The sequence below is a fragment of the Ornithodoros turicata genome, chromosome 5, assembly GCF_037126465.1.
Source record: "Ornithodoros turicata isolate Travis chromosome 5, ASM3712646v1, whole genome shotgun sequence".
Classification (NCBI taxonomy): Eukaryota; Metazoa; Arthropoda; class Arachnida; order Ixodida; family Argasidae; genus Ornithodoros; species Ornithodoros turicata.
Genome location: NC_088205.1, coordinates 32,877,774 through 32,905,013, shown reverse-complemented (window position 1 = coordinate 32,905,013; position 27,240 = coordinate 32,877,774). Strand labels below are relative to the sequence as shown.

Here is a 27,240-nt window from a genome sequence, read left to right as displayed (position 1 = left end):
CATTTCCGGAATCCCATGTCTTGCAAAAATTGACTCTGACTTAAGGATGACTGTCTCCGGCCTCTGGTTCTCCAGAAGAGCATTTCCAATGTAGCGGGAGGAGTAGTCCGTTGCTAACAAGTAGTTCTTCCCATTGACATGAAAAAGATCCATTGCCACCCTTTGCCATGGGCGGTCAGGGAAAGGAGTTGAAATAGAGGTTGGCTCCGAGGCAGTCTTTCCTCCATGCAACTCACACATTTCTCCACCATGTCAACTACAGTAAAACCCGCGGATAACGATATCGCGTATAACGATATCCCTCGTAAAACGATGGTTCATGATTTTACCGTCAAAATATAATTGGTTCTATGGGGAAACGAACCCGCGTATAGCGATGGAGACCGCGGTTCCGAGTACTCGCATAGCGATGTTGGACGCTGTCCCGTGCGCGTAACCACGCGGCGATTTTTGCCCCGATAAGATACAGTAGAGTCTCGATGCTACGAATCTCGTGGGGTAGCGGAAAAAATTCATATCATCCGAAATTCACATCAAAAGAATTAAACCAAAATAAAAATTGAGACAAGACTGTTCATTTTCCAATACTGTCAGTGAAAGAGGTAGGTGGTAACGCTTTTATTTAATTTAATAGTTGGCCAATGCTGCTCAAATTCGCGAGATGATTCAAAAGGCCTAGCGCGTGCTTTCAACCCGCGAGTCGCGCGACAGTGTTCTAAAGCGAGCTACTCTTAAAGCACGCAGGCGTTAGGTGAAGCCGACATGCGGAATGGTGACGTGTAGTGTTGCCAGAAGTTGTTCTGTTATGTCGTCTGGTTCCCTCCACGAGTTCTGATCGCTGTTTTCCCAAGCCACTGCGATGTCACACAGCTTCGCGTTTTTTTTAGCATGTGTTTGTTTTTCTCTTTTTCTTTCTTTTTTGCTACACGTGGGGTGGCGCGCGACTTTTCGGGGACGCGCTATTTAGGTCGGCCCTCGTTTAACGATGGAATTCGCGATTACCGTCAATATCGTTATACGCGGGTTTCACTGTATATCATGCGATATGCCTGTCCACCAGCAGGAGTCTTTGGCTTGCCTTTAGCATTTGACTATGCCCTAGCTCATGTCCGTTGTGGAGAGAGCTCAGTACTGAAGGACACAATGTTGTAGGTATGAGGAATCTCTGTCCTCTCATTAGAATTCCTTTATGGAAGGTAAGTTTATTTCTGAACTGCCAGTATGGTAAGCAGTCTTCACACACTTGTGACTTTGTGTCTGGCCAGGTAGTCTGAACATATATGTACGCAAAGTTTTGCACACGGCGTCCTGGCTTTGCGCATGCAAAACTCTCTGATGACTTACATCTGGGACAGCCATGTGATGGATAAGGCACTCTTCAGAATCTGCAACTTCCCCCACGAGATGTGCATTTTCTTGTTCGGGGAGTGGTTGTCTATACAATGTATCCGCAACTACGAGGTCTTTGCCTGGCACATGTTGCATTAGTCGAAGCGCATCATCCTGAGATGTAAGCGTTGAAGGCGCGGTGTGAGGTCATCTACTGGATTCCTGGTGAATAGGGGGATAAGTGGCTTGTGATCTGTTTCTATGTGAAACTTCAATCCGACCACATAGTCTTTGAATTTCTCACACGCCCATGTGACTGCAAGGGCCTCCTTTTCTATTTGAGAGTGACCACCTTCTGCCTCTGTGAGTGACTTGGATGCATAGGCAACGACCTGCAATCTTTTGTCCTCTTGTCGCTGCATGAGGACTGCTCCAAGGCCATAACTTGAAGCATCGGCCGATAGTATTGTTTCTTTCGTTGGAAAGTACAGTGCCAGGACTGGTGGTGACATGAGCCAGTTTTTTACTTCTTCAAATGCAGGTTGTTGAGCACAGTCCCAAGTAAATGAGACATCCTTGTGAAGCAGTTCTCTTAATGGGGCAGTCTTGGCTGCCAGGTTTGGTATGAAACGTGCGATGTAGTTAACCATTCCGAGGAACCTCTTGAGTTCAGTGACATTTGTAGGTGCTGGCATGTCCACGATGGTAGCTATCTTACTCTGATCTGGTGTGACTCCATCTCTGTTGATCACATGCCCCCAAAAAGTGATTGTTTCTTGTGCAAACGCACATTTTTCGCGATTGAGTGTGAGCCGTTTCCCTTTTAGTCTCTTCAAGACTTTGTGTAGGCGGCTGTCGTGTTCCTCCCTGGTTTTGCCCCAGACTAGAATATCGTCAGTGTGGCATACAATGCCATTTAGTCCTCCTATCAGCTGGTGAATCATTCTCTGGAAGTGCTCTGGAGCACTTGAATCGGCCAAACGGGGTGATGAATGTGGTAAGAAGAGTTGACTCTGGATGCAGCCTGACCTGATAAAACCCTGAATATGCGTCCAAGCGAGAAAAGTACTTGCCTTGTCCCAGTGTAGCGAGGAGCAGTTCTACACTTGGAATTGGGTATCTCGTTGCACACCTTTGTTGAGATTTGTGTAGTCCACACATATGCGCACATCCCCGTTCTTTTTAGGCACTACTACAATTCGAGAGCACCAGTCAGTTGGTTCATCAACTCTGGTAATAATGCTTTCACTTTCCATCTTCAGGAGCTGATTCTCTACAGCCTTCAACAAAGGAACCGGTATGTGCCGGGGTGATGTCACTGCAGTGGGCTCGATTACTCATTGCAATCGGATTTTGCATTCATAGAGTGTTTGTCCCAAGACTTTGAAACAGCTCTGGGTACTCGTTGACTGGATCCAGGAGCGATCCTACATAGACTCCGTTCACTTGGCGCAGAATATCAAGACTCTCGATAACATCTAACCCAAGGAGTGGTTCATCCAGGCCCTTTGTGACGCAGAGGTTTGCCTCAACACTTTTACCGTGAAATGCAACAGTTAGATACAGAGTTCCCACGACATCCAGACGTTGTCTAGCTGGTCTGGGGATTACCATTTCTGGTTTCACAAGGGTAGACTCTATCTTTAGTTTCGATAGCAGGTTAGTTGGCATGACAGTGACATCAGCACCGGTGTCCAGACGGAAAGTAACATCCTGATTATCAAGGGTCGATTCACACGATGCAACTTTAGTTGCGCACAACCAGGTTACGCCACCAAGTTGCACTGTGTGAACGGCGAAGTTCTGGTTACGCAACCGAGTTGCAGGAGTTGCACAGCCAATCGCTTCACGAGCGATTTCTCCTGCAACTCTAGCTGCAACCTGTCAATCACACGGCTTCTCCTTGCAAGCACGACCAATCAGGAAGACTTCGATGTGTCAGTTACTGCAGCGGCAGTACGCCGGATGATGAAATTTCCCTGTCCAGTGGAAATTATTCAGAATTATGGAAGTCGCAACGAATTTCGAGGGGAAGTCACAAAACGATTGGACGAAAATGATGACAATGATGTTTTTTCGCGGCATCTGGCGAGCTCGGTGACCACTACGACTTTCCGAGTTGCTCGCCGTATGAAAGGGAACTATTTGGTGCAACTTCGGTTGCGCGCAACTGTAGCGGGAGTCGAGTTACAGGAAAAAGTTGCATCGTGTGAATCGACCCTAACAAGGACCAAAACTTTCTATGGCATTTTCTTCTGAGTGTAGTGATTGCTCCAGCAAAGAACACTTCGTCCTCATTCTGTGTGCCTTGAGGCTGCTGAACAAACTGCCGTAACCGCTTAGCTTTGCATACTGAGGCAAAATCACCCGGTTTGCCACACTTGTTGCATCGAGCTTTTGCTGCAGGGCATTGTGGCCTCGGATGTTTTCCTGGCTTCTCACACCAGTACCACGATTGTGTCGCTTTAGGATGTCCCTCCTTTGAGCTTGAAACAGCCTTGGCTTGATCTTCTTTGTTTGTTGTGACTTCGCTTGTAGCCTGTCAACTATGTACGGTTTGAGCTGACGGAGTGGTTGAGATTCTCTTGCTGACGCCCGACGGTTTCAGTTTGCTTGGTAAGCAGTACGGCTCGTTCCAAGGTCAGGTCACTTTCCATTTGCAACTTTGTGGACAGTTTTTTATCTTGAACTCCGACCACGATTTGATCCCTGAGAAGCTCGTCTTTGAGGTTGCGGTAATCACATGTTTCGACCAATGCACAAAGCGTAGTGATGAAATCCGCTGCTGGCTCCTTCTCGCATTGGTGGCGGCTGTTGAATACAGCCCGCCACCTTCTTCTTTACGATGAAAAACCCTTCAAACGCCATGACGACATCGGCGTACGATTCCTTCTTTCCTGCAGGAATGGGGAGAGTGGCAAAAATCTCCTCAGCTTTGGGACCCATGAGGTACACGAAGGAGTTGACTTGCTTGGCTTCTTTTTTTGGCATGGAGACCTGAGGCGGTGCAGAATAATTCCCATCGTCTTTTCCACGTTGTCCATTGCTCTGGTACAAACGTAAATGGCTGTGGTGCTGGAGCTGGTAGGTCAGAGGTGGCTGTTGCGAAGACCCATACATAGTTTCGGAATGTTAGGCCTACTGGTTGTATACTTGTTGACACATGATGTGAAACGATACTAAAACTTCGCACCTGTGTCCAGCGATGTGTCAATCGGCTGATGCGTGAAACTGTATCCACACTCTTCTGACACCATGTTAGATTCAATTCTTTAATAGGAGCATACAATATGCAAGAGAAGGGCGAGTCTCCCGTGATACATGAGTTCGCTCTGCAAAAGCAGCTTCGACTGAGGAGAAAGTGTCAGACGTAACGCGAGCTCCCTTTTGCTTCTCAGCCTTTAGGTACGTTGCACCCTCACGTGGAGCGCTTCGGATACAATTGCAAGTACGGAGAGCACAGCGAACATTCAGCACCCTCCCCCACTATGCACTTCAACAAAGAAGCTGCCACCCCCCCAAACCGAGGGTCTTGATCCGCGCCTGTTTCGAGTGCTCTCCTGTATGGTCGAAGCAAAGAACTGCTTGTGGCATATTGAATATGCCACAAGGCATCTAAGACCTGTCCCTTTTAAGACTAGCCCGGGTGGAGGGCAACTGCCCCTCTTGAGCTGACCCCACCTCCCTGCATGGGAGGGGGTGTGAAAATTTCCCGTGTTCCAGAAGTAGAATTGTTCCCCTGGTGTGTATATTAGCATTGGACACAGAGCTAGAAATAATTCAGATTTTTTTCTTTTTTTCCCAGGAATTTTATGGCCAGAGCGGGTACACTAACTAATCCCCATAGGAGTAGGTATTCAAAGAGCGCGTGACCTAAAACGTGTGGTGTGCTGACCCGCCTTACTGGATTATCACCGTGCTGATAGCGCATGCAGAGTGTAGGAACACGTCAAAGTCCGAGAAGTATTACTGGAGTATTATAATACTTGTAATACGCGTTTCTGTGTATTATAATATGTAATCCACATACTTTTCTGAAACCTGTATTATAATGAGCAATACAAATACAAAATGTAGTACAGTAATACTATTACAGTAAAACCCCGTTAAACCGTACCTGGCGGGGACGCAGCAAAACTACGGTTCAAAGCGGCACTACGGCATATCCGAAAATACGGGATAAGCACATACCTTCGTAATGAGAGAGAGAATCACACACCAAACGCCGTTTGTTGGAAGAAAACACGCCAAATAGCGCTTTAATTCGCAGAATTGCAGAAATCTGTAATCTTCGATTGTCGGTACACCGATCTCGCGGCAAGAATCGTGAATTCGAAGTCTTTCAAACAGGGAGCCAGCTGCTCCATTAGTCCTTTTTTTTTCTGGAAACAAGCGCATCACGTCTAATGCTCGAGCAGTTTCCGCGACCTTTTTACGCCCCGTTTACGACCCCGTTACAACGCCCCGAGCAGTTTACGACCCGTATAACCCCTTGGTCGGAGGGCAGCGACGACGATGTTGTGTTGGGGGCAACGAAGACTAACTTGATCGTGGTGAGGTTGGCCACTTCGACGTGCGAAGATGCATTGTCCAGCATGACAACCAGTCTTCTGTTCTTTGCGGCAAAACGACGGTCCAGGAGACGGACGTACTCCTCTTACGGAACAGCAGTCATCCAAGCCTTCCCGTTGCTGCGGTAGAGAACGTCGGACGGCAGTCTTCCTCTCTTGAAGCATCGCGGCTTCGCCGCTTTTCCGATAGCCAGTAGCGGGAGTTTTTCATTCCCAGTCATGTTGACGGCAAACGCGACGGAAATCCTATCTTTTGAGTGCTTCCCACCAGAACATTGTGCACCACTGAAGGCTAGGGTCCTGTTAGGCAGCAACTTGAAGAATAATGCCGACTCGTCCATGTTAAAAATGTCTTCAGGATCGTAGTCTTGCAGGAGTTGGCGAAGCTGTCCGTTCACCCATGCTTCTGCTCCGTCTTTGTTGGCCTCCGCGCTTTCGCCGGACACCACTTTCGAACCAATGTTGTAGCGCGCCTTGAACCTTGCAAGCCATCCGTTGCTGCATACAAAGTCATCATGTCGCAGTTGTAACGCGAAAGTCAGCACTTCCTCGACGAGAAGCGGGCCATTGACAGGCAGGTTCTCATTCCTTGCTTTCTTCAACCACAACACCAATGCCTCCTCGACATCTGCATAGGACGATCCACGTAAACAGCACCTCTTCAGGTTGGCTGCTGCGTCGGAGTTCGACAGTTTCTTCCTGGAGTTCCAGATCGTGCAGACAGTGGTCAGGGGCAATCCTTTCTCACGAACTAGTGCTGCCTTCTTGACTCCTCGTTTATTCTCTTGAATAAGCTCAAGCTTCTCCTTCAATGTCAAAACTCGGTGCTTTACCGATTGCTTCGGCATGGCGTAGCTTGCGGGTATCCGACGATCACCGTTGATAGCAGAAAACGGTAAACGTGAAGGGCGTTCCAGAGCTGAGATTACAAAGACTGCTCTGACACACGCGATGCGATAGTGATAACTTTCCGTTTTCACCCTCTCTTCTTTTTGGGGAAAGCGCGTCATTCAGGGGAAGGGCGCCCGTGTGTACGTCGTGGTCATGAGTCTCGTCCCAAGTTGACCTGACCTCTTGGAATTTCCTTTTCTCCTTTGTTTGTGTGAGCGTTGTTGTCCGCTCGCGGACCGAGGTCACGGAATGTGGAACAGCTACGGATTACCCGATATGTACGGAAGAAACGACTGCGGTTTAAGCGGGCATAGAATACACTGAGCTGAATGGCAACCCGCTCCGGGATTCTGCACAACTACTGTTAAACCGGAACTACGACTTAAGCGAGTATGGTTAAACGGGGTTTTACTGTATAATACAAAGTATTGTAATACGAACATACATTCACAGCCCTGCCGTCATGCAACTCGATCGTGTTGTGGGTGTCCAAGTTCCATTATAGAGACACACATCGTAGTGGAAGACGTCGTTCTGTTTGCAATGCGGAAAATGAGGAACGCGTGTTGGCAGCAGTAACCCAGAGTCCAAGGAGACCAATGGTAAGGCATGCTGTTGCGTTAAACATGTCATGACAAAGTTTGTCCCACATGTTGAAAAATTTACGGTTTCATTCTTACAAAATTCAAGTTGTGCAAACAGTAAATGATACACAGAAGCAACAACGGGTCGATAGTAGTCAGGCAATATTGGATCTAGTTGCTGATGACAACATCTTGAATAATTTGTTCTGCTCAGATGAGGCTCATTTTCATCTTCACTGGGCAGTGAACAGACACAATTGCCGGTACTTGGGGACTGAAAACCCCCATGAACTTCACCAGAGGCCATTACATAGCCCAAAAGTTACTGTTTGGTGTGCCGTCTCATCTTCCTGCATTATTGGGCCGTACTTCCTTGGAGATAACGATAGGAGAGCAGTTACAGCGAATGCAGAGCGCTACACTGCCATGATCAATGAGTGGCTTGACCCGAAAATCGCTAACGAGGAGGACGCATGGTGATGTGGCGGCCCGGTGACGATGATGACGACGTGCCTCTGCTGCCACGCGCTACTGCGCTGGCACAGCAGTTCTACCGGCACCGTCCTAGCGTGAGGCCACGTCCATCTGCCCGCTGGGACATTCCATCATCGCCGATCAGGACTCGTGTAGAGGAAGACCATCGTCCTCCACAGTTTCAACAAGACGGAGCACAGCCACATACAGCACGTTCGAGCATGGAAGCTCTTCATCAGCTGTGTCCAGGGCTGAACATGGCGGAGCCCTAACCAACATGCTCTACACATTCTTGCACGTTTCCATGATGCCTTATTTCTCAATCTGGCTCTCCAGACCTTAGCCCTCCTGACTTTTTCGTTTGGGGGCATATAAAGGAAACTGTTTACCACATTAAACCAGTAACCACAGAGGACCTCAAGGACAAGACGTCTTGGAAGGATGGGACAGGACGTCTTGATGCGTGTGCTGTTAAACTTCAGACAAAGACTTCAATGCTGTGTAGCATCGCATGGTGACCACTTGAAAGATGTCATTTTTAGTTAGTATCAGTTAGTATCACTTTTGTGAGTGAGTTTGAATTAATCTCCAATAAGTGTAGAGTATATTCCACTTAAACAAACTTATATAGTGTAACGTGTTCCTTTTCTTTCTGCTATTTTAAAATCGTCAGCTCATTACGCCCATCCCTGTATTTCATTATCAATGGGCGATCGTCAACAGTGCTTCCTATGCTGACAACAAACCCGTCACTTTCACCCTACATGGAATCTTTTTGATTGTGTTTACTGCTTAGCCGCTTATCATTATCATCATGAAAGCACACTGCCTAGCATGCCGAAGGACACAACAGCTCGTACTGTGTTGCTGTCGCATAGACAACCAGAGGGAACATCCAAACATCACCTGCAGCTGTTCGTTATCTTCCGGCACCCCTATGTGTAAGCTCGGCGAATGAACACGGAATTGACACCCGGATAGCTGATCCAAAGAGGGCATTGGTGCACAGCTCCACACAAGAAATACAGGGTTAGTCTAGCAAACGTTACACATTTCGACTGCATCATAAAAATATGAGACGGAGTTTTAGTCAACCCAAAGTTTTGCAGACTGGTAGCCATTTGTCCGAAGTTTTGTTTGAATTTTGTGTGAGCGTTATGGTCCTGTAGAAGAAAAATTAAAAATCATGCAAAACTTCACTCTATGCGTTTTCTATGGCCCATCTCACTCAAAAGCCACGATTTTCTCCTGTGTATGCTTTTCACTTCACCACACACAGATGGCACCAACATACAGAAGAAGAGGACTAGTGGATAACGTCAGGATAGGCATGTCACATCGTTTTAGGCAGCGCCAACTGTGTGAGGTGATGTGAATGCGAAGCAAACACAAGAAAAAATGGCAGTGTTTGTGTGAGTTAGGCCATTGAAAATGCATTGGGCGAAATTTTGCTTGATTTTTAGTTTTCTTTCTACATGACGATAGCGCTCACAAAAAATTCCAATAAAACTTCAGACAAATGGCTATCCGTCTTCAAAGTTTGGGGTACACTAAGCCCCGTCTTCTATTTTTACGATGCGATTGAAATGTGTAACATTTGCTAGACTAACCCTGTATTTAAACCAAAACAAATTCATTACTTGAAAAAATAACGAAATGTCGACGCAGGTTTTTTCTTTGAATATTTTTTGCTGAAGGTGGCGATACGTAAAACAGTGGTTCCGACGGTGTCTGATGTAAAATTTAAAAGTTAGGATGTTTATTAGGGGTGTGCGAATATTCGAGTTCTTGAATTCAGATCAAATATATTTCACTCTAATTATTTGGTTTGCGAATCGAATATCCAATATTCGATTTTCCGAATATTCGACTATTCCACGAGAATGAACATACACACCCCCAGGAAAGACATGCACACTCCAGCAAAGAAGCTAAAGCACAATAATGACAAAGCTGAGACAGGACGCCAATTTCATAAGTGACCTTTGGATGTTCAAAAAAAATTACGGCCTCATCCTTGTAACATTAAGTGTAGGGGTTTCCCACTGAAGAATTGAATGTCTCTCTGTCTTATGACAGTTAATGCCAGAAAAATTATGCTAAAGCCATGCGCTACAAGTTGCAGACTTTTAGTGCCAAGGCACATATTGTAAAATTTGCATGAAAATTCGGATCGATATTCAGCATTTTTTCTCTCATTCGATTCGATATTCGATTGGACTTCAAATATTCGGATTCGCACACCCCTAATGTGTACTTAGTGAGTGAGCGTATGCAAATGCTCACTGCTCAGTTCGTGGCCAATGTCCTGGTGACCTCTACCAAAAATAAAGTTATTCGATAGCACCACTTGTTTATGAATTATTCAGCCGTGGTATCTAGTTATGTGAAACACCCATTATATTGGTACCGCTAGAAAGTGTTGGAGAGAAAGGCGCCTTTTGGAGAGAGGGCTTCTGAGGTTCAGCCCTCAAAATGATTGCCTGCAGAGTGCTGGTCAGTGACCGTGCGTCCTTTTCTTCTTACTTAACCCCCATTCACTGCTTCAACTGCCCCGATCACTTCCTTCTTTTACAACCTATTGAACGATTTGAGTAGTGGTCCCGAAAGAAATAATGTTGACCATGGATTGCGAGCAAGTAGGATAGGAATGTTGGCGTGCAAATTGTTAACCAACGATGATGGGGAGACATGAATTTTGGGAGAAAAAGATGCACTCGCAATGCCTTTCTTAGGTTGAGCATGATTATAGATGAATTTCTGGTATGTTCAAAGACATCCCCTGGAGTTTGACTTCATGAGTGTCTGCTGTACAATAATATCAGCATGACATGTATCAATGACTGAGCTCAATTTGTCACATTGTACGATAGGTTTCTTATGTCAATGAACGCTACGGAGATAGCAAAGCACATTCATGTCCACATTCTTTCACTGACTTTTGTGTAATCACATCATTGCACACCACACACTTGATCAGCTACAATCATAATGTATTAGTTTCTTTGCATGCAGTCTCTGCGTAGGAATTATAATCCTTGAGCTGTTTGTGGATGGTGACATTAATGTTACCTTTTGAGACTAAAAAGGTGCCTCAGACAAAGCATCACACACAGAGCATGTTTGTAGCCTGTTGTACCACAAACAGAAAGGAGCTCTGAGAGGAGCTCACAAACAGAGAAGCTCTGTTTGCTTTTTCCTTGCTGCCTTGCCTCTGTCTTGGTGATCATACTGACACAGGTACAGAAATAAGCAGTTGTTGCAGTGTCTGAGAATGGTACTAGTAACGGAAACAGAAACTGTATATTACTGAGATGGTAACGCAAACAGCAACACATACCACGGTATTCCCTTATCGGAAACAGAAAGGGAAAGGAAATGATCGTCCGGTATTGAATTCGGGTAATGGCTACTCCTATTGTGCGATGACATGAGAGACTCCTCATGTTATTTTTGTATGTTGGTGACTCCATTCCCTGTAATACATGCTCTGAATACTACACGAGACCATGGAAAGCGCAATATTGGATCTCGACTGTGCATCCGTCACTTACTCGTCCCTAGTCCTCATAAGTCATGACGTCAACACATGCAACCTGCACAACGGACTCCACGACACAGCACTGAGGGCACAAGCCTATAATTTTCTTATTTCTTTTTTTTTCATTTCACCGTGGCTATGGCAGTATTGTTAACTACTGAGAGCATCCACTTATAAATGTGACCTCGGATGCGGCTGGTCATGCCTATCTGCACTCAGAGTTTGACCACCACCACACTCTAAGGGATGAAGACATGCTTCTGCAGAATTTTTTTTAAAATCCTGCAAGATGTGCGATCCCACTGATACAAAATTACTTTTGTATTACGTACGCGTGACACCGAGCGGCACTTGAGCCAAGCGGGGTACTGACAGAGCTGAACGGGCAGTCCTCCCGCAGCTCTGTAACAGCCGTTCCATTACCGGAAAGAATAACAGAAACTAAATTGAAAGGCTGATTATCAGAAACGGATAACAGAAATGGAACTATTGCAGTAACAAAAATATGTTCATTAGCCTCCCTGGTAGGAGTACTGGAACGTACTGTCGTGGAGTGTAAGGCGATATGGCACACGGGTTGTGACCACTGTACGGGATAGCAGATGTGCCATAAGGTGCCAACTCATTGGACGAAATCAGATCATTGAAATTCTGAATACAGATGGTAAAGGCTGAAAAATGTACTGGACAGAGTTATTATTTGTAGTCCGGTAAAGTGGTGCAGGAGAGAACATTACAAAGTAATGCGTTTTTGAAGGGTATTACATATAAGACTTGTCAGCTAAAAGCAATCAAAGGTACGCAGTTATTTGTATATCTTTCAGCTGGAAAAAACTCTGACGGACATCCTGCTCAAGCTCATCGAGGCCCGGAAGAGTGGCTTACCAAACTTCCTTCATGAGATGCAATTAAATGTAAGTTCAGTCCAGCAACAGCCTGTGTTGTTTCATCGCAGTATACTTGGATATGCATGTGTTTGCTTTGATTGTAATAAGTGGCTTGACAATTTGACAGACAGGGCTTTACATGTTAACTGTCATTTGACTTTTAAGAATAACTGAGGTTATATTTTAGGAAGGGAGTTGCCTGAGGCAACTCTCTTCCTACATCGCTACCGGTTTGCTGGATTTCTACCCATCTATGAGGTTATTTTGCTGTTCAGCAACAAAATTTTCATTCAAATGAAAATCCCATGGGTACTGTTGTAACCTAAAAATGATGAAGAGGAGGAGTGATCTAAAACCACGCCTCCTCCCTCTGTGTGTTCACGCGAATAAATTATTCTTGTCTCTGCGTCTCCTCGTTCATCAACATGGTGCCATGACCAGGATCAGTCGGCATAGACGACCTCCAGAAGCAGAACGCAAGCAGATTACAAGCATCTTGTTAGAGCCCAGAGCAGCAACCCCATATATACCGACATTTGTCCAGTTCCAAGGTGAATCTGCACTTCACCTTCACTGAGACGTCTTCGATCCTGGCGGCGGACGAGGAGCAAACAACCCTGAAACAAGCAGTGAGATATTTTCATTTGCATGACAATGAATAGGGACACCGTATCGAAAAAACGGAAAGTTCTCAGGACGCAAGTCACGAACCTTATCGAAGAAATTGAACGGACCACTCAAGGGGGAGTTGGTCAGGGTGTTGTAGAAACACTCACGCACCAGTTAAAGGCTATAGACAGTCTCCTGAAAGAGACCAATAGCCAGTACGAACATTTTATCACTGCCGAAACAGCAGATGGAGAATTTGAGAGATTGGTTGATTACCAAATGAAAATAGCAACTGTGTTCGCAACATTGGGGCGGGCAGGTGTGCGAGAACCGGCAGGTGTACAAGGTGCAAGGTGCAAGGAGAGCAGTCAGCACTTCACGAGAGGAAGTAGTCAAATTACCAAAACTTGAACTGATCAAATTTGATGGAAACAGAATGATGTGGCAGAGATTTTGGAATCAGTTCAAGACAACCGTTCAACGATAGACAGGTGATGTCGAAGACTCACAAATTCAGCTACCTCTTAAACTCCTTAACGGGACCAGCTGCATCTGCAATTGAAGGATTACAGGTTTCGGAAGAAAACTATACGACCATGCAGTACAAATTCTTACAGAGCGATTTGGACTCCCACAGCATATAGTGGACAGTCACATGGATTCTCTCATCCATATAAAACCTGTAATGTCGACAAATGACAAGGAAGGACTTCGATATGTACATCAGACTGTTGAAGTCAACACTAGAGGGCTGGAGTCTATGGGCATAAAACTGGAATCGTACGCTACAATGCTCCTGCCCATTCTTCTAAAAAGCGTTCCAAAGCAAGTCACTGTTGATTTCAAACTGAAAGAAGAAGAACGAAAAAGGAATAGACAGCATGACCAGAACTAGGCGGAAGAGGTTACGTTGATGAAGGAGAATGTCGAGAAGCTCAGGAGACTAATTCAAAGGCTGCAAGACTTAGTAAAATGTCAAGGGGACAACGATAAATGGCGGGCAGAGTTCAAACAGGAACAGCACACCTCGTACTCCACAACGGGAAAACTACAGGGAATAAGAGGAAAATCATCTGCTGCTTTTTCTATGACCGCAACAAGCAAATGCATATTCTGTGGTCAATCTAACCACAAAACAGAAGAGTGCCAGAAATCGCTAACGTATGAAGCTAAAATGCTGAAACTCAAAGAACAGCGACGCTGCTTCCAATGCACAGGAGAATGGCATTCAGCAAAGCTTTACAACAGCAGAATTAAATGTAAAAGGTGTAAAGGCGGACACGCTACAAGCATGTGCCAGAACAGGAGAACATAATCATCATTGGTGTCAGCTGACGAGTTGGAACGTCATCCAAGAAACAGTAGACCACCGAACCCAGACAATGGATGCATAGAAGAGGGAGCAGAAGAGCGTTCGACAAAGCATACATATCATGCATCTGAAAGACGAGATGCAAGAAGCAGAAAAGGTGAACTTTCAAGAAGTGTGTTGCTTCAAACCGTTAGCAGCGATAATAGAGGGAAGGCAAGGCACGCAACCAGCAAGGATACTACTGGACACAAGAAGTCAAAGGTCATTCATTACAAAGTCATTGTCCAAGACACTAAGATGTTCAATATTGGGAACGGAGAATCTGTTCATCGGATCTTTCGGAGGAGCAGTTTCAGAGAAAGAGATGCGAGTCGTTGAGCTGAAGATAAAGAAGCACAAGGGCACACATGCACAGATGATCAGAGCTCTCAAAGTAGAGAAGATAGGAAGTAATACCTTGCCAAGAGTGGATCCCAACATGTAAGGTCTACCAGACGAAGTTAAGCGACATTTGGGGGACGAAGATACAGTAGCAGACGATCAAATAGGCGTCCTGGTAGGATCAGACCACTATTGGGAACTTGTCACTGGAAAGACATACAGGATAAGCGATTCAGTAACCGCGGTGGAGACAACTCTCGGTTGGGCGATACAAGGGCCAGTTACTTTAAAATGCCGATGCACTAGGCAGGCCGGAGTCAACGTGCTAAAAGTGTCGCTTGGATGTGAACTAGAAGACAAATGATTAAAAGCATTCTGGAGAGAAGAGACGCAGGAACATAGAGATTTTACAGCAGAAGATGATGAGAGACTAATGGAGTTTGCCAGGAATCTTCAAAAGGTCAACAATCGATATGCAGTGAAACTTACATGGAAGCACAAGGTTAATCTGGAGGATGATTATTACTTGGCACACAAACGCCTGTTGCAGCTAACAAAGAGGTTACAGAAGGACACGACCCTACTGGAAAGGTATGACAAAGCCATCAGGGAATATTTGTCGTCGGGTGTAGCAGAGAAGGTCAAGGTAGGTCAAAGTAACGGTGAATTCGTATACTACATGCCACACCAAGATCAGGATCATCTTTGACGCTTCATCAGCAGAGACACCCGGGACATCGGTAAACGACTGTTTGGATGCAGGGCCGAACCTTAAAGGGGCACTAAACAGCTCCACGAATGTTCTCCAATTATTATGCTCTCTGAAAGAACGGGACTCACGATTTCCAATTATGAAATTCATTTACTTCTAGTGAGCGTCTTTACCACGAAACAATGCCATTCAAAGAGCATAATCTGTGTGAGTCTCTCCTTCCTACTCGGAGAGCACCTACGTCACACGTCTCGCACGTGTAGCAAAGCTGCGTTCCGGTCACTGGAGATGGAGGAGATTTTTTACTCCTAGCGAAAGACGGGCCTCGTTGACACAAGCAGCAGCGTGCAGGGAGAACCGGTTGTGGGAACATCACTGTGACCTCGCGGAGCACAACCGCGTTGAAAACATAGTGCCTACATGAAATGGAATATTGTGGGCTTTTGGTACCTTTTGATCTGGCTACCTTGGGATTGACAAGTGTAAATATGTTTAGAATTGACCTCACTTCCCAATATTACAACAAAATCAATGTATAGGCGTCCCGCATTTTGAATGGTTGATGATGCGCAACATCAAAATGACGTGTGACTATTGTCGCCAGGGCATCGCAGGGTGGGGTATAAGTGCAAAAGATTGCAATGAATATTCGGTCGGTTTGGAGCCATTATTTACTTTTTTGTGATAAAAATTTTTGCTAAACGTCACTGTAGGAAACGAATCACACTGCATTAGAAAAAAGTGCACCTTCCATACCTGTTTATTGCCCCTTTAACCATGACATAGTCTCGGTTCTTCTCAACTTCAGAACACACAAAGTAGCACTTGTTGCAGACATGAAGCAGGCGTTCCTGCAGATACTGATACAAGAAGAAGATAAAGATGCACTTCGTATGCTGTGGTGGGAGAACATACCATATACGACAGAAAATAACAAATTGGAGACATGGAGGATGACAAGGGTAACCTTTGGAATTGCCTGGAGCACGTTTCTGCTAGCAGCGACGATAAAAGCACACTTGCAGTCCGTGAAGGATAAGTACCCGGACACTGTGCGGATGTTGGAAAAATCTGTTTACGTCGATGGCGTGATCATCGGAGCAAGCAATGATGAGGTTGCAAGAAAGGTTTATTTAGAAGCAAGAGATATATTTAGCACAGCTGACATGGAATTAAGGAAATGGACGTCAAGCTCCAAGGATCTGATGCAACTATTTGCAAGTGACTTCGAGGGAGAAGAACCTGACAGACAAGTATGCGAAAAAGGGCAAATCAAGCTACTTGGACTTAACTGGAATTTCGAAAAAGATGAGATTCAGATCTCTGCAGAGAATAGCGTGAAAGACATGAATGAAGAATCACTATGGACCAAACGTATGGTGCTACAATGTGTCGCAAGGATATATGATCCATTGGGGATGTTAGCACCCGTAATTGTTGCAGAAAAGATATTACTGCAGAATCTGTGGAAAACGAATATTTCGTGGGACGATCACCTGCAGAAGGATCAACAAGAGCAATGGCTTGAATGGTTTACAGACGTAGAAGGGCTGCAAAAGATCATGATGTCTAGATGCTATGACGACGGAAATCAGAGCAAGGTCTTACGTACGGAACTGCACATATTTTCGGACGCGAGTCCAGCAGCATACGGATGTGCAGTGTACATGTTTACACATTACGGCGATTTGAGTTGCAAAAAGCAATTACTTATGGCCAGATCACCTCTGAAGCCATTATCATTAGCAAGGCTCGAATTGCTAGGAGCAACTCTTACACCGAAGCTGCTGGACTGTTTAAAACAGAACTTTCAACGTAAGTTGGATGAGGTTTACTGCTGGACAGACTCTACAATTTCATTGCAATGGATATCTTCCGAGACCTCCTCAGAAGTGTTTGTATTAAACAGGGTGCGAGAAATACGAAAAATGACTGCGAAGCATGCATGGAAACATGTAAGATCACAAGCCAATCTGGCCGATTTGTTGACTCGAAGAGTAAAGTCAAAAACGCTGTTGTCATCGAAATTATGGTGGGAAGGGCCTCAATGGCTGGAAGACAAAGGTCAATGGCCAAGTCAAGCGAACGAAAAGAAAGATTTGCGGGATGAAGGTGTGGAAGGCACATCCACTATATCAACCTTGCAAGGCAGCCATGAATCATGATAAGACACAAGACATATTTGACATTAATCGTTTCAGCGATTAAGAAAAGCTGCTTAGGGTAACAGCACAAGCATTTCATTTCATCAAGCGCATATCAAAAGAAAGAATATCAGGCATATTAAGCACAGAGGAACTAGAAGAAACAGAAAAGTACTGGATAAAGCGAGAACAGAAGAAGCTGTTTGAAGGAAGTGGAAGCGCAGACACTCTGTTGTGTCGAAGTATCCGACATTTCAAAGATGAAGAAGAAATCTGGCGATTGGACGGCAGAATGCACGCTAGCAACATGCCCTATGAAGAGCAGCATCCAATAATCCTTCCGGAAAATGGATATTTGACAGAGTTACTAAAACGTCGCCTACACGAGAACATGTATCACGCGGGCGTCAGGGACACGTTGATACGATTACGTTCAAGATTTTGGGCAATCCAAGGGAGACAGCAGACAAAGAAAATACTTCGAAGATGCGTAACGTGTCAAAGGTACAACTCAAGGTCCATAAAACTGGAAAGTGTACCACTTCCTCAGGACCAGACTACTCAGCAGCTTCCATTCAGAATAGGCGTGGACTTCGCAGGCCGCTTTATGCAAGAGCCCACGAAATGGAAGAATCGAGCAAGAGGTATTACATTGTAATATTTACTTGTGCCACCACAAGGGCTGTACATCTGGAAATGGTGGATAGCACGTCAGCAAACAGCTTTCTGCAGGCATTTAGAGGATACGTCGCACGCCGAGGATTCTGTACAACTTTCTACAGTGATAACGCCAGGTCCTTCAAAAGAGCCAACAAGTACATTAACTTGATGATACGTGACCCCACGGTTCGGAAATTCACAACAGCCAACCGAATATGATGGAAATATATCGTCAAAAGAGCACCTTGGTGGGGAGGGTTCTATGAAAGGCTTGTAAGAAGCATTAAAGCTGCTCTACGAAAAGCCGTTGGAAAAGCCATGAAGACTAAAGAAGAGCTTGAGACCATACTCGTGGAAATGGAAGGTATTCTAAACAATCGACCACTCACGTACGTGTACACAGACGCGGCGAGCCCTCTTCCTCTCACGCCAGCAGGCCTCATTGGTGAGCGACACACCATGCCTTCCACCCAAGAAAACAGTGACGTCTTTAATGAAGACCTGATAGCAGCATGGTCTCTCAGGCAGCAAGCCACAAGTCTATGGTGGGAAAAGAATATTTGAAAGTAAGAGGCGCTTTCATGAAGAAAGGTCAGCGAAAACCCAGAGTGCAGGTGGGAGACGTAGTTCTAGTGGAAGACAAAGGGCCACGTATGCTATGGAGAATGTGTCGGATAGAAAAGGTTTTCTATGGCAAAGGTGGCATTGTAAGAGCATGTCAACTGAGGATGGCAAATAGAAATGTCATACGTCGTCCGGTTCAACAGATATATCCGCTAGAAGGATGCACCTAAGTCCCAGGCGGGAAGATGTTGTAACCTAAAAACGATGAAGAGGAGGAGTGATCTAAAACCACGCCCCCCTCGCTCTGTGTGTTCACACGAATAAATTATTCTTGTCTCTACGTCTCCTTGTTCATCAACAGGTACTTCACACAAATAACCAATGTAGACCATTACATTCATTCTGTACACAGCCAAATATTTTTTCAAAGATCTTTCATCCTTTGCAAAGCACCTTCAGTAATTTCATTGTGCTTCCATGCAACATGTTAGTGCTGCACCATTATTTATTTATTTATTTTTGTTTTCCATACTGTTAGTCCTAAGAGGGCTGAGCTGTGTTTTGCCGCTGGTTCCTCATTGTCTTGTGTTGTTTGTTCTTTGTTCTGCCCATTGCTCTATACTTAAGGGCTGACGTTTTTGGGTGATATTTTTCAGCAACATCAGGTGGTAAATATCGGGTTATATTTTGCTTCAATAATTCAGGTGTAATTGGGTTGAACTGAACCTGATTCAACTCAATTCTGGTTCAATCCGATTGCATCAGATGTAAATCTTCTGTTTACTCAGCATAATACACATGACACACCAGTAGACACAGAGTATTAATAGTTAGTCTGTGCATCTAAGAGGCAGCAGGGTCTCTGTTTTGACAGTTTGCATGAGCATATTTATGCATTTACAACACAGTTTCCAAAGTTGTGTTTGATGACTTCGGATTGCCTGGTGCAGCAGTTTTTTGGGGAAATATGGGATTAAACCCTGTTTTGGTTATTTTAATTGGGGGAGGAGGTAAATATCTGGTGTAACCCTAGAACATCAGGCCCTATCTATGCTGTAAACTCTGGGATATCCTGTGCAGATATGACAATGAACTGTACTTGACAGCATGCACTGCCTGCTAGGGCTATAAGTGGTTTCTACTGTAGTAAACTTTCCCATGATCCCGACAAGGTTGTCAGTAAAATGGTCTACACTGAAAGTATTAAGAGGGGATGCCAGCTCCAAAGGCCCCATGTATTTTCTATGGAACACTTCGTTCTACACATTTCGTCCTTAATCTCGGTTAATATTTGATGGATTTTCACCTCGTTTGTTTTGTACGATAGCTTGTCCAATGCTGCATTTGAGCTTTATTACCGATTTTTTATTTCCGCTCTTAAACTGAATGCAAATTTGAAGCGCTCTTGTTAAAAACTAAGAAGGAAAATGAAAAATCCGTAATGAAACTCTGATGCAGAATTCTTTCCAGGGTATTTTGACACGATGCTCATTGAAATAAGGTCACCCGTTCTTGAGATTACGGGCAAAATACAGAGGTACGTAGAGAGGTGCGAAATGGTCCTGTCTTCCCCCTGTACGGTAGCGCCATGCTGCGGATTAGAAGGGAGAAGTACCACTCTACGTAAGGAAGCCCCCGGATTCCAAACCCCTGTCCTTCCTTCTCGCAGTGTGAGTCAGAAGGTATCAGAATCCCATTGTAGGGGGCCCACTTGGTGCCTTCAAAGGGGATTAACTGATAGCAAAGGTCGATAATACGGGCCCTTGGTAGACTTTCCGAAGTGAAAACAGGTAACAGCCTTTTGGTCGGGAACCGGAAAAAATGCTCCTGGAAAAAATGTCCCCTGAGAAACATCCACTTTCGGTACGCGTAGAATTGTTGCGAAATCCCCGGCTGCGATATTGCTGGTCTGGAAGTACTCGGACTCAATATACCTAAATAAATTACCTAACGACTTATTAAGTGTTTTTACTTGGAAAGCTTGGGCCACTTTTCACAGGAAAGAACGTCTATTACATGCGGCATATCCTGGGTAATTCCATTTTAAATCGACCAAGGTCCGCCGGTGACATTTTTTTATTTCAGTGAAAAAAATGTATGTTGGAAACGACCTTCAGTGAAGACGAAAGCAGGTGCCCGGAGCTTCCTACGATCAACCAGTCCACAGATGGAGAGGGTGTAAGGCGGCCCCATCTTCGCGATGTGATTTTTAATCGCGACTTTGCAACCTTACTGCCGCCATTTCATTCGTGTCATAGTCCTCATAGCTGGCACACGTAAAGTCTGGGCACTGTAGTATACCTGTACAGAGTGCAAACGGTCACACTTTAAAGGGACACTGAATAAAAAATTCTGAAGTCAGTAGATACTGCAAAAATTACACATATTTTAGTGCTCCTACCTCCTCGGCGGCAGGTCTGATATCCTAAATGAAGTATATGCCAGAGCAGGCAAACCATTGTTGTTAGAACGCGTCCCTCTCTTTTTTATTAAAATGTGTCACAAATACGTGTCTTTCGATTCGACCAAGTGGCATTCGATCAAATGTCTTCAATCAAACAGCATTCGACCGAACTCCATTCAACCGAATCGATGGACCGCGCGCTAGCTGTGCTAGCCACTATGTGCTGATTTGGGGATTGTCGCTAAAATGTAGTTGCTGAAGGTGTTCTTTCATAGGGTAGACACGGAGACCATCGCATGCAAATTTCATAAGTTAATTTTTATTTAATGGATGAGAGTATGCAAATGAACATTACACGCCATACCTTGTAGCCGGTGCACCACTAATGCCAAACCAAACGAAATTATTTTGCCAGCATGAACCGTTTTCAAGTCATCCAACCGGGAGATTTTAGTGAGGAAGACGGTGTCAGTCAAAAGCAGCAAGACGATACACACGTCAAACAGAGTGCAAACCAAGGAAGCAACCACAGACATGTACAAAGCTGTGTTCCCTTCAACAACCCCTTTTCTTAGCAGATTAGCCGTACATAATCGTCGATCTGAACAAATGCAACGAGGTCACGCGTGTTGTTGGAACTACATGCCCTCGCGGTGTATTGTGCTCTTCCTGAACAACGGTACTGGTTACTGCACTCGGCGCCTCTAGCGCCATCTGGTGGTTGACTAGACCCCGGCGCCATCTTGCGGCGAGAGTTGGTGAAACGACGCGGCTGGTATCCCCTCTTAAAACTATGTCTATGCCAACTTCAAGTAGCGTCTCTGTAAGGCACGTCAAATATCCTCTGTTTTGAGCTTTTTCTGTGAAAGTAGTAAATTATCTGTACGTGCCATTTCTTTCCAGTTGAATTGCTGTGGAGCTAGGGGCCCTGATGACTATGCCAGAAGTGGTCTCCAGGTTCCTCAAAGCTGCTACAATGAAGCGGATAAGTATGTGCCTCGTTTGCACGACATGGTGAGCTATTCTTGTTGTTGCTGATTTCTATACTGTAGCGGAGGTGTTGTTTCTAGGGCTGTGGGAAAGCCATCGCAATCTTCCTTGGAGAGCAAAGCCTGAAAGTCGGGCTTGTAACTTTGGGTGTTGTGTTGGCCCAGGTAATAGCTTCTGGATATTCTTGTTGTTCACAGAGATGTTACAAGGTGTGCCAATATTCTTTTGTCAGATCCTGGCAATATCAATTGCAATACTGCTTTACTGCAAGTTGTAGGTGACGGGCAAGTCACTGAGAAACAGCCAAGTGCCTTTTTCTGGTGCCTCACTTTTTATGGATGCTTTCCTTGATCTGGCAGTGTTGCTACCATGCCTCAGTTGATTTGCATTGTGACTGTGTTAGGCAGCTGATGTTAATTAACTCATTTTAATTTGTTTTATCCCTGTTCTCTGTAATCTTATCGAGACCCTCATGTGAAGAGTTCACCTGGGTACTACCATGAAGCACATTTATACAATAACATGTTTTCTTTGTGGGACCATTCTGGACCATTCACAGGATTTCGAAGTAATGTTTTCCAAATCCTAGTTTAGGGCAGCAAATAGCACAAAGCCGCTCAACACTCTTCACTTCATAATACCCTTGCTGAGCCTTTGGAGTGAACAGATCTCTCTCATTTTGTGCCTGCCTTCGTTGCACGTAATGTATTTTTTCAAGTATTGGGCAGCTTCTCTAATGAGATAACCCCCAGGGTTGTGTGCAGTGAATGAAAAATACGTGTAACGCATTGTACCTCACAGTGGGACTTTAGTACCTTGGTTTTCTAGCATATTGCATTTCAGTGCAACATCGATGCAATGAGTTTAGTACAGTGTACGGAGATGATGTCTCCACACCACTCATCAGGAACTGGGTGCTATGTTACATTCTGAAAGCTTCAAGTTTCATGCTGTCATTTCGTTCACTGTCGCTGTTGCCGGTCGTTCATACTTTGCAAAAACTGCATCTAACGGTGTGAGATACTGCATTACACATATTACAGCAAACACAGTGCCCATCGAGGACAGCACCATGTTTTTTTTTTATATAGCTCCCACACGATTTGTGTACATAATCCAGGAGGGAAATGTACACACTTTCCACTTCTCCCTGACACAGGGCCTCTCAGGAGTCACGCAAATGTGATTATGAGACTGCACCCACAACATATTTTTGTAAAACAGAAACTGTTTGCATTAAAGAAAATGCAACCGGCTTGAATGAATCCTTCAGGGAAGTGACAATAAATACATGAGATGCAAGAAAAACCCAGGACTTTAAAAATTTACAACAAGAACAATGGACGACTTAAATATAACATCCGTCCCTGACCTGTGTGTCCCCCTGAACTGCTTACCCAAACCACACAACAATACTGATGCCAGTGCCAAGCAATGGCATGTTGTCTGGGTTTCGGGTTCAGAGGGGTTCACAGGTAAAGGTCGCATGTTAGTTACCGAGACCCACTGGCAATGCTGATGGGTTGGGTAACATGTTAAGGGGGATGCACTTGTCAGGCTTGGGTGTTATATTAATGTGCTGTCCTTTGTATGTGACATCTATCTTGTATCATGTATGTATGACATCCTTTGTATGTTGTTGCGATTGTTCATGTAGTAAACTCTTTAAAGCACACCTAGTCCAATATTTTCTCGCGTCACGTGTATTTGTTGTCGCTGTCCTGGATGGATCTATACCAACCCGCCCAATTGTTGCTTCATCTTGTGAATGAATCCAACACACTTTTTCCATCATGATTTCGAAACAGTACAACACTACTGTACAAAGTGTTCACCATTACTAAAGTGATTGGTCTAACGAAAGACACATTCCTTAGGAAACAACAGGAACACATTCCTTACGATTTTTATTGGTGTATTGATGGAACAGTACTCTGTTGAATACCGATGAAATGCAGCAACTGTAGCCAAAATTTTCATGAACTCGTAACTAACTTTGTTCTCCTGTGTCAAGCCCACAATTGATAAGATATTCTTAATGAGTTGCGTTCTCATTGTATAACAACTCTCAGGCGAATTGTTTTACATTGAATTGCCAGCGGTTATATTTGGGGATCCCAGTTTACGGTGTCTAATTATTCAGCAATTCAGTATGTAAAATCGGTGGATTTTGCTCACCACAAATCAGTTATTATCGGTGGAAACATTTAAACGGGAAGTCACTCTGTGAAAATCATAAAGAAATGAAACTGGAACTTCCTATGCTTACAGCATATAAGACACTCTATTTACAGTTTTTCATTGTACTATGCCAACAGCTAAAACCTGAACTCATCGTAATAGTAATAAATTGCCAGGTCCACATTAAGCGATTCAGACAACATCACACACCACTCCTTTCATAGCAACACTGTTATGCTATAAAATACTTCTTCTACATTAGCACTTGATACGGATAGTGCAAACAGGTTGAGTGCCACAGCATGAAGCACCTGCCATTGTTTTCCATGAGCAGTCTAAAATCTACTAACAAGTCTCACTTCTGGCAGTTACATTTATCGACAGGTACTTTGACACAACAGAGAATAAGTGCTTATTCCAATGATTACCGGTGCATAACTACTTTCACTGACTGCATGAAAAGATACCGACATACATTTATGTGTGCTCTTGGATAAACACCAAAACTGAAAGCCCCAGTTACATTGTTTCAGTACCTGTACCTATCAGGGGTGGGTCCAGGACTTTTCTAAAAGAGTCCAGCGTTGGACAGCATGCTACATGCAGTTCATTTACGGTCAATTGAAGCAGTATGTGAAGGTAGAAATTGAGACTGGGTTTAGGACATCCGGACCCTTCCTCTTGATCCGTTCACTGGTTCCTATATATGACAGAACTACTAGACAAAATTGTAAGACGTGATTTCCACTACAAATGCTCCTGGCGAACAACGCACAGTGAGCTGTTGCCGAACTTGCAGTGAGAATGAAGCTAAACCCCGTCAGTTGTGCAGCTTTGTGGTTGTTATGGATTGTGTTCCTAGTGCTAGCCATTCCAAAGTAATACGACTCCATATTCCTAGCACAAATGTATTGACTGCTATGGAGCTTTTAATGCGTCCAATATTTTTCAAGTGTCATGATCAAGAGCATTTATATTTGTATCCATGTGTAATATGATATACGCTCATATACTGTATAAATATATATGTATACACACATTGGTGTTGTTGGAAACAATAAATTGTTAGACTGTAATGCCTAAGTGCAATTAAACGTGTCAACAGACACTTTTGGGAAATCCTGTGCTCCTTATTCATACATTGCATGCTAGGTGCTTACAGTCATGAGAGAAGATTGATAAAAACTGTCCTGACATCCCGTTCCCAGAAATTAAGACACATGGATTGTCGTTGAACACAACTAGGTGGAAGACACATTTTTTCGTGGTAATGAATTCCCATAGCAGAGCAGAACAGGACGCGGATCTCCATAGCCTTTTTGCTGTCGTTTCGAATATTTCCCGCACGGAGGGGTTCCACTTTACTCACGCATCAGCCTTCCTCATATTGGCTATAGTAATTTATTATGACAGTACAAAGTATGCAGCACTCGTGTGAACGGGCGTAAAACGGAGTCATGGAGATGGTGCACGAATTTAGTGAGGAAAACCGGTATTCGCTAGGGTAGCCGCCGCCGTGCGGTATGTTCTGCAAAAGTCTGTACATGATTAACATAAAAGTAGGATGCTGATGATAATTGGAGTTTTTACGGCGCACAGGCAACTAGGTCTATAGTGCCCCAAAATTAGTGATAAGTGTGACTAGGTAAAAGTGGAACGATCATGTTAAAAGTGAACGATGAAAGTCACTGAAAAGGTTAGCCAGCTGTAGCACTCGAACCCACGTGAGGCTTTGTATGTGTTTGTCCTTTCTATGTTGTTCCAGCCTCAGAACATCAGTTCTTTCATGTTAAAGCGTTGGTCCAAACCTATAGCGAGTGTTTTTTTTTTTTTTATTGGTTACAACTTTTTTATAAAAAAAGCTATGAGATTGGCACCGAGGCTGTCTTTGCAGTTGAGTTATACGTCCCGGCACAGTAGTTTATCCAGAGACGCAAGCTCGGGGGGGGGGGGGGGATGCAGACTATTGGTGGTGCAGTTACATTGTAACAGTAGTACACGGGAAAATTTGGGGGTGTTGCCAAACATTTAGGGGGGTCTGGATAAACCACTGGCCAGGCAGACGTCCTCCTGTAGACAGTATACCCACATACCCTAAAAACACGCTGACATCCCTCATCCTGAGGACGACTGAAGGAAAGAAATCACATCCTGGGAATATCGCCACAGGATCCTCAATTTGTTCCATCCGCATGGCCCGAAAAGCGTCCGAATTCTTTCCGAACCGAATTCGAGACCGAACTTTTTTCGGAGAACAGAATTCCGGGCCGAATTCGGCCCGATCTGGCCAAGTCAGATTTCTCCTCCGAAATGGGAAGTGACGCCAACCGAAAAAGTAGAATCATCCAATAGCTATTCAGCCAGAAGGAGAACCGTAGCAACGGTGACGTAGCAATCGAGTCAGCTGCTGCCGTGTGTGCGACTTCTTCCCCTATGAATACAGGGATTATCTCATTGAGCTGGATGGTTGAAAGGTGATGTTCCCTACCAGAAGTATTCGGCCGAAATTCGGGGTGCATTTCGATAGCATGCGGTGATGCACAGAAACAAGTTCGGTCCCGATTTCGGTTCGGCCAGTTTTCGGACAATTTTTCGTGCCATGCGGTTCAGCCTATGAGACTACAGAGATTATCCTTGGGACGACATCTGGGGACAGAAATGGGATAGTCTCAGGAGCACTCTAGGAACTTGTTCTTCTGCATGTAGCTAGTGAATCTTCTTTTATTTCTCTCTCTTTTAGAAGTGAGCAGACGTTTTCAGTAAACACCAACTTGCTTTTTTGCATTTTCTCAACATCCGCCACCAGCACGTGTCATTTTCCGTTTCTCCTCTTCGTTTCTTCAACGTATTTTCGATGACGAAGAATGGGTGCCGCGATTTAAAAAAACAAGAAATATAAAAGGTCCTTCGCCACTAATAAGGGTGTGGCGTGTACCTCGGGAGACAAGGAAGAACAACCAGACTGACTGTCGTTGACAGAAGGAATGCGAAAGCGCACTGGCGCGC

At 44.7% G+C, this 27,240-nt stretch overlaps 1 protein-coding gene across 4 annotated transcripts in view; it reads left to right on the top strand.

Annotated features, from left to right (window-relative positions):
- Window positions 1-25,353, top strand: part of LOC135394325 (23 kDa integral membrane protein-like) — a 39,817-nt gene extending 14,464 nt beyond the window's left edge. For all 4 annotated transcript variants that reach the window (XM_064625016.1, XM_064625018.1, XM_064625017.1 and 1 more), the window contains exons 5-8: window positions 12,215-12,304; window positions 21,967-22,077; window positions 22,134-22,217; window positions 22,286-25,353. In XM_064625016.1, the coding sequence (XP_064481086.1) occupies window positions 12,215-12,304; window positions 21,967-22,077; window positions 22,134-22,217; window positions 22,286-22,330 (330 nt within the window). In that variant the 3' untranslated portion in view covers window positions 22,331-25,353. The remainder of the gene's footprint in view (window positions 1-12,214; window positions 12,305-21,966; window positions 22,078-22,133; window positions 22,218-22,285) is intronic.
- Window positions 25,354-27,240: the final 1,887 nt, after the last annotated feature.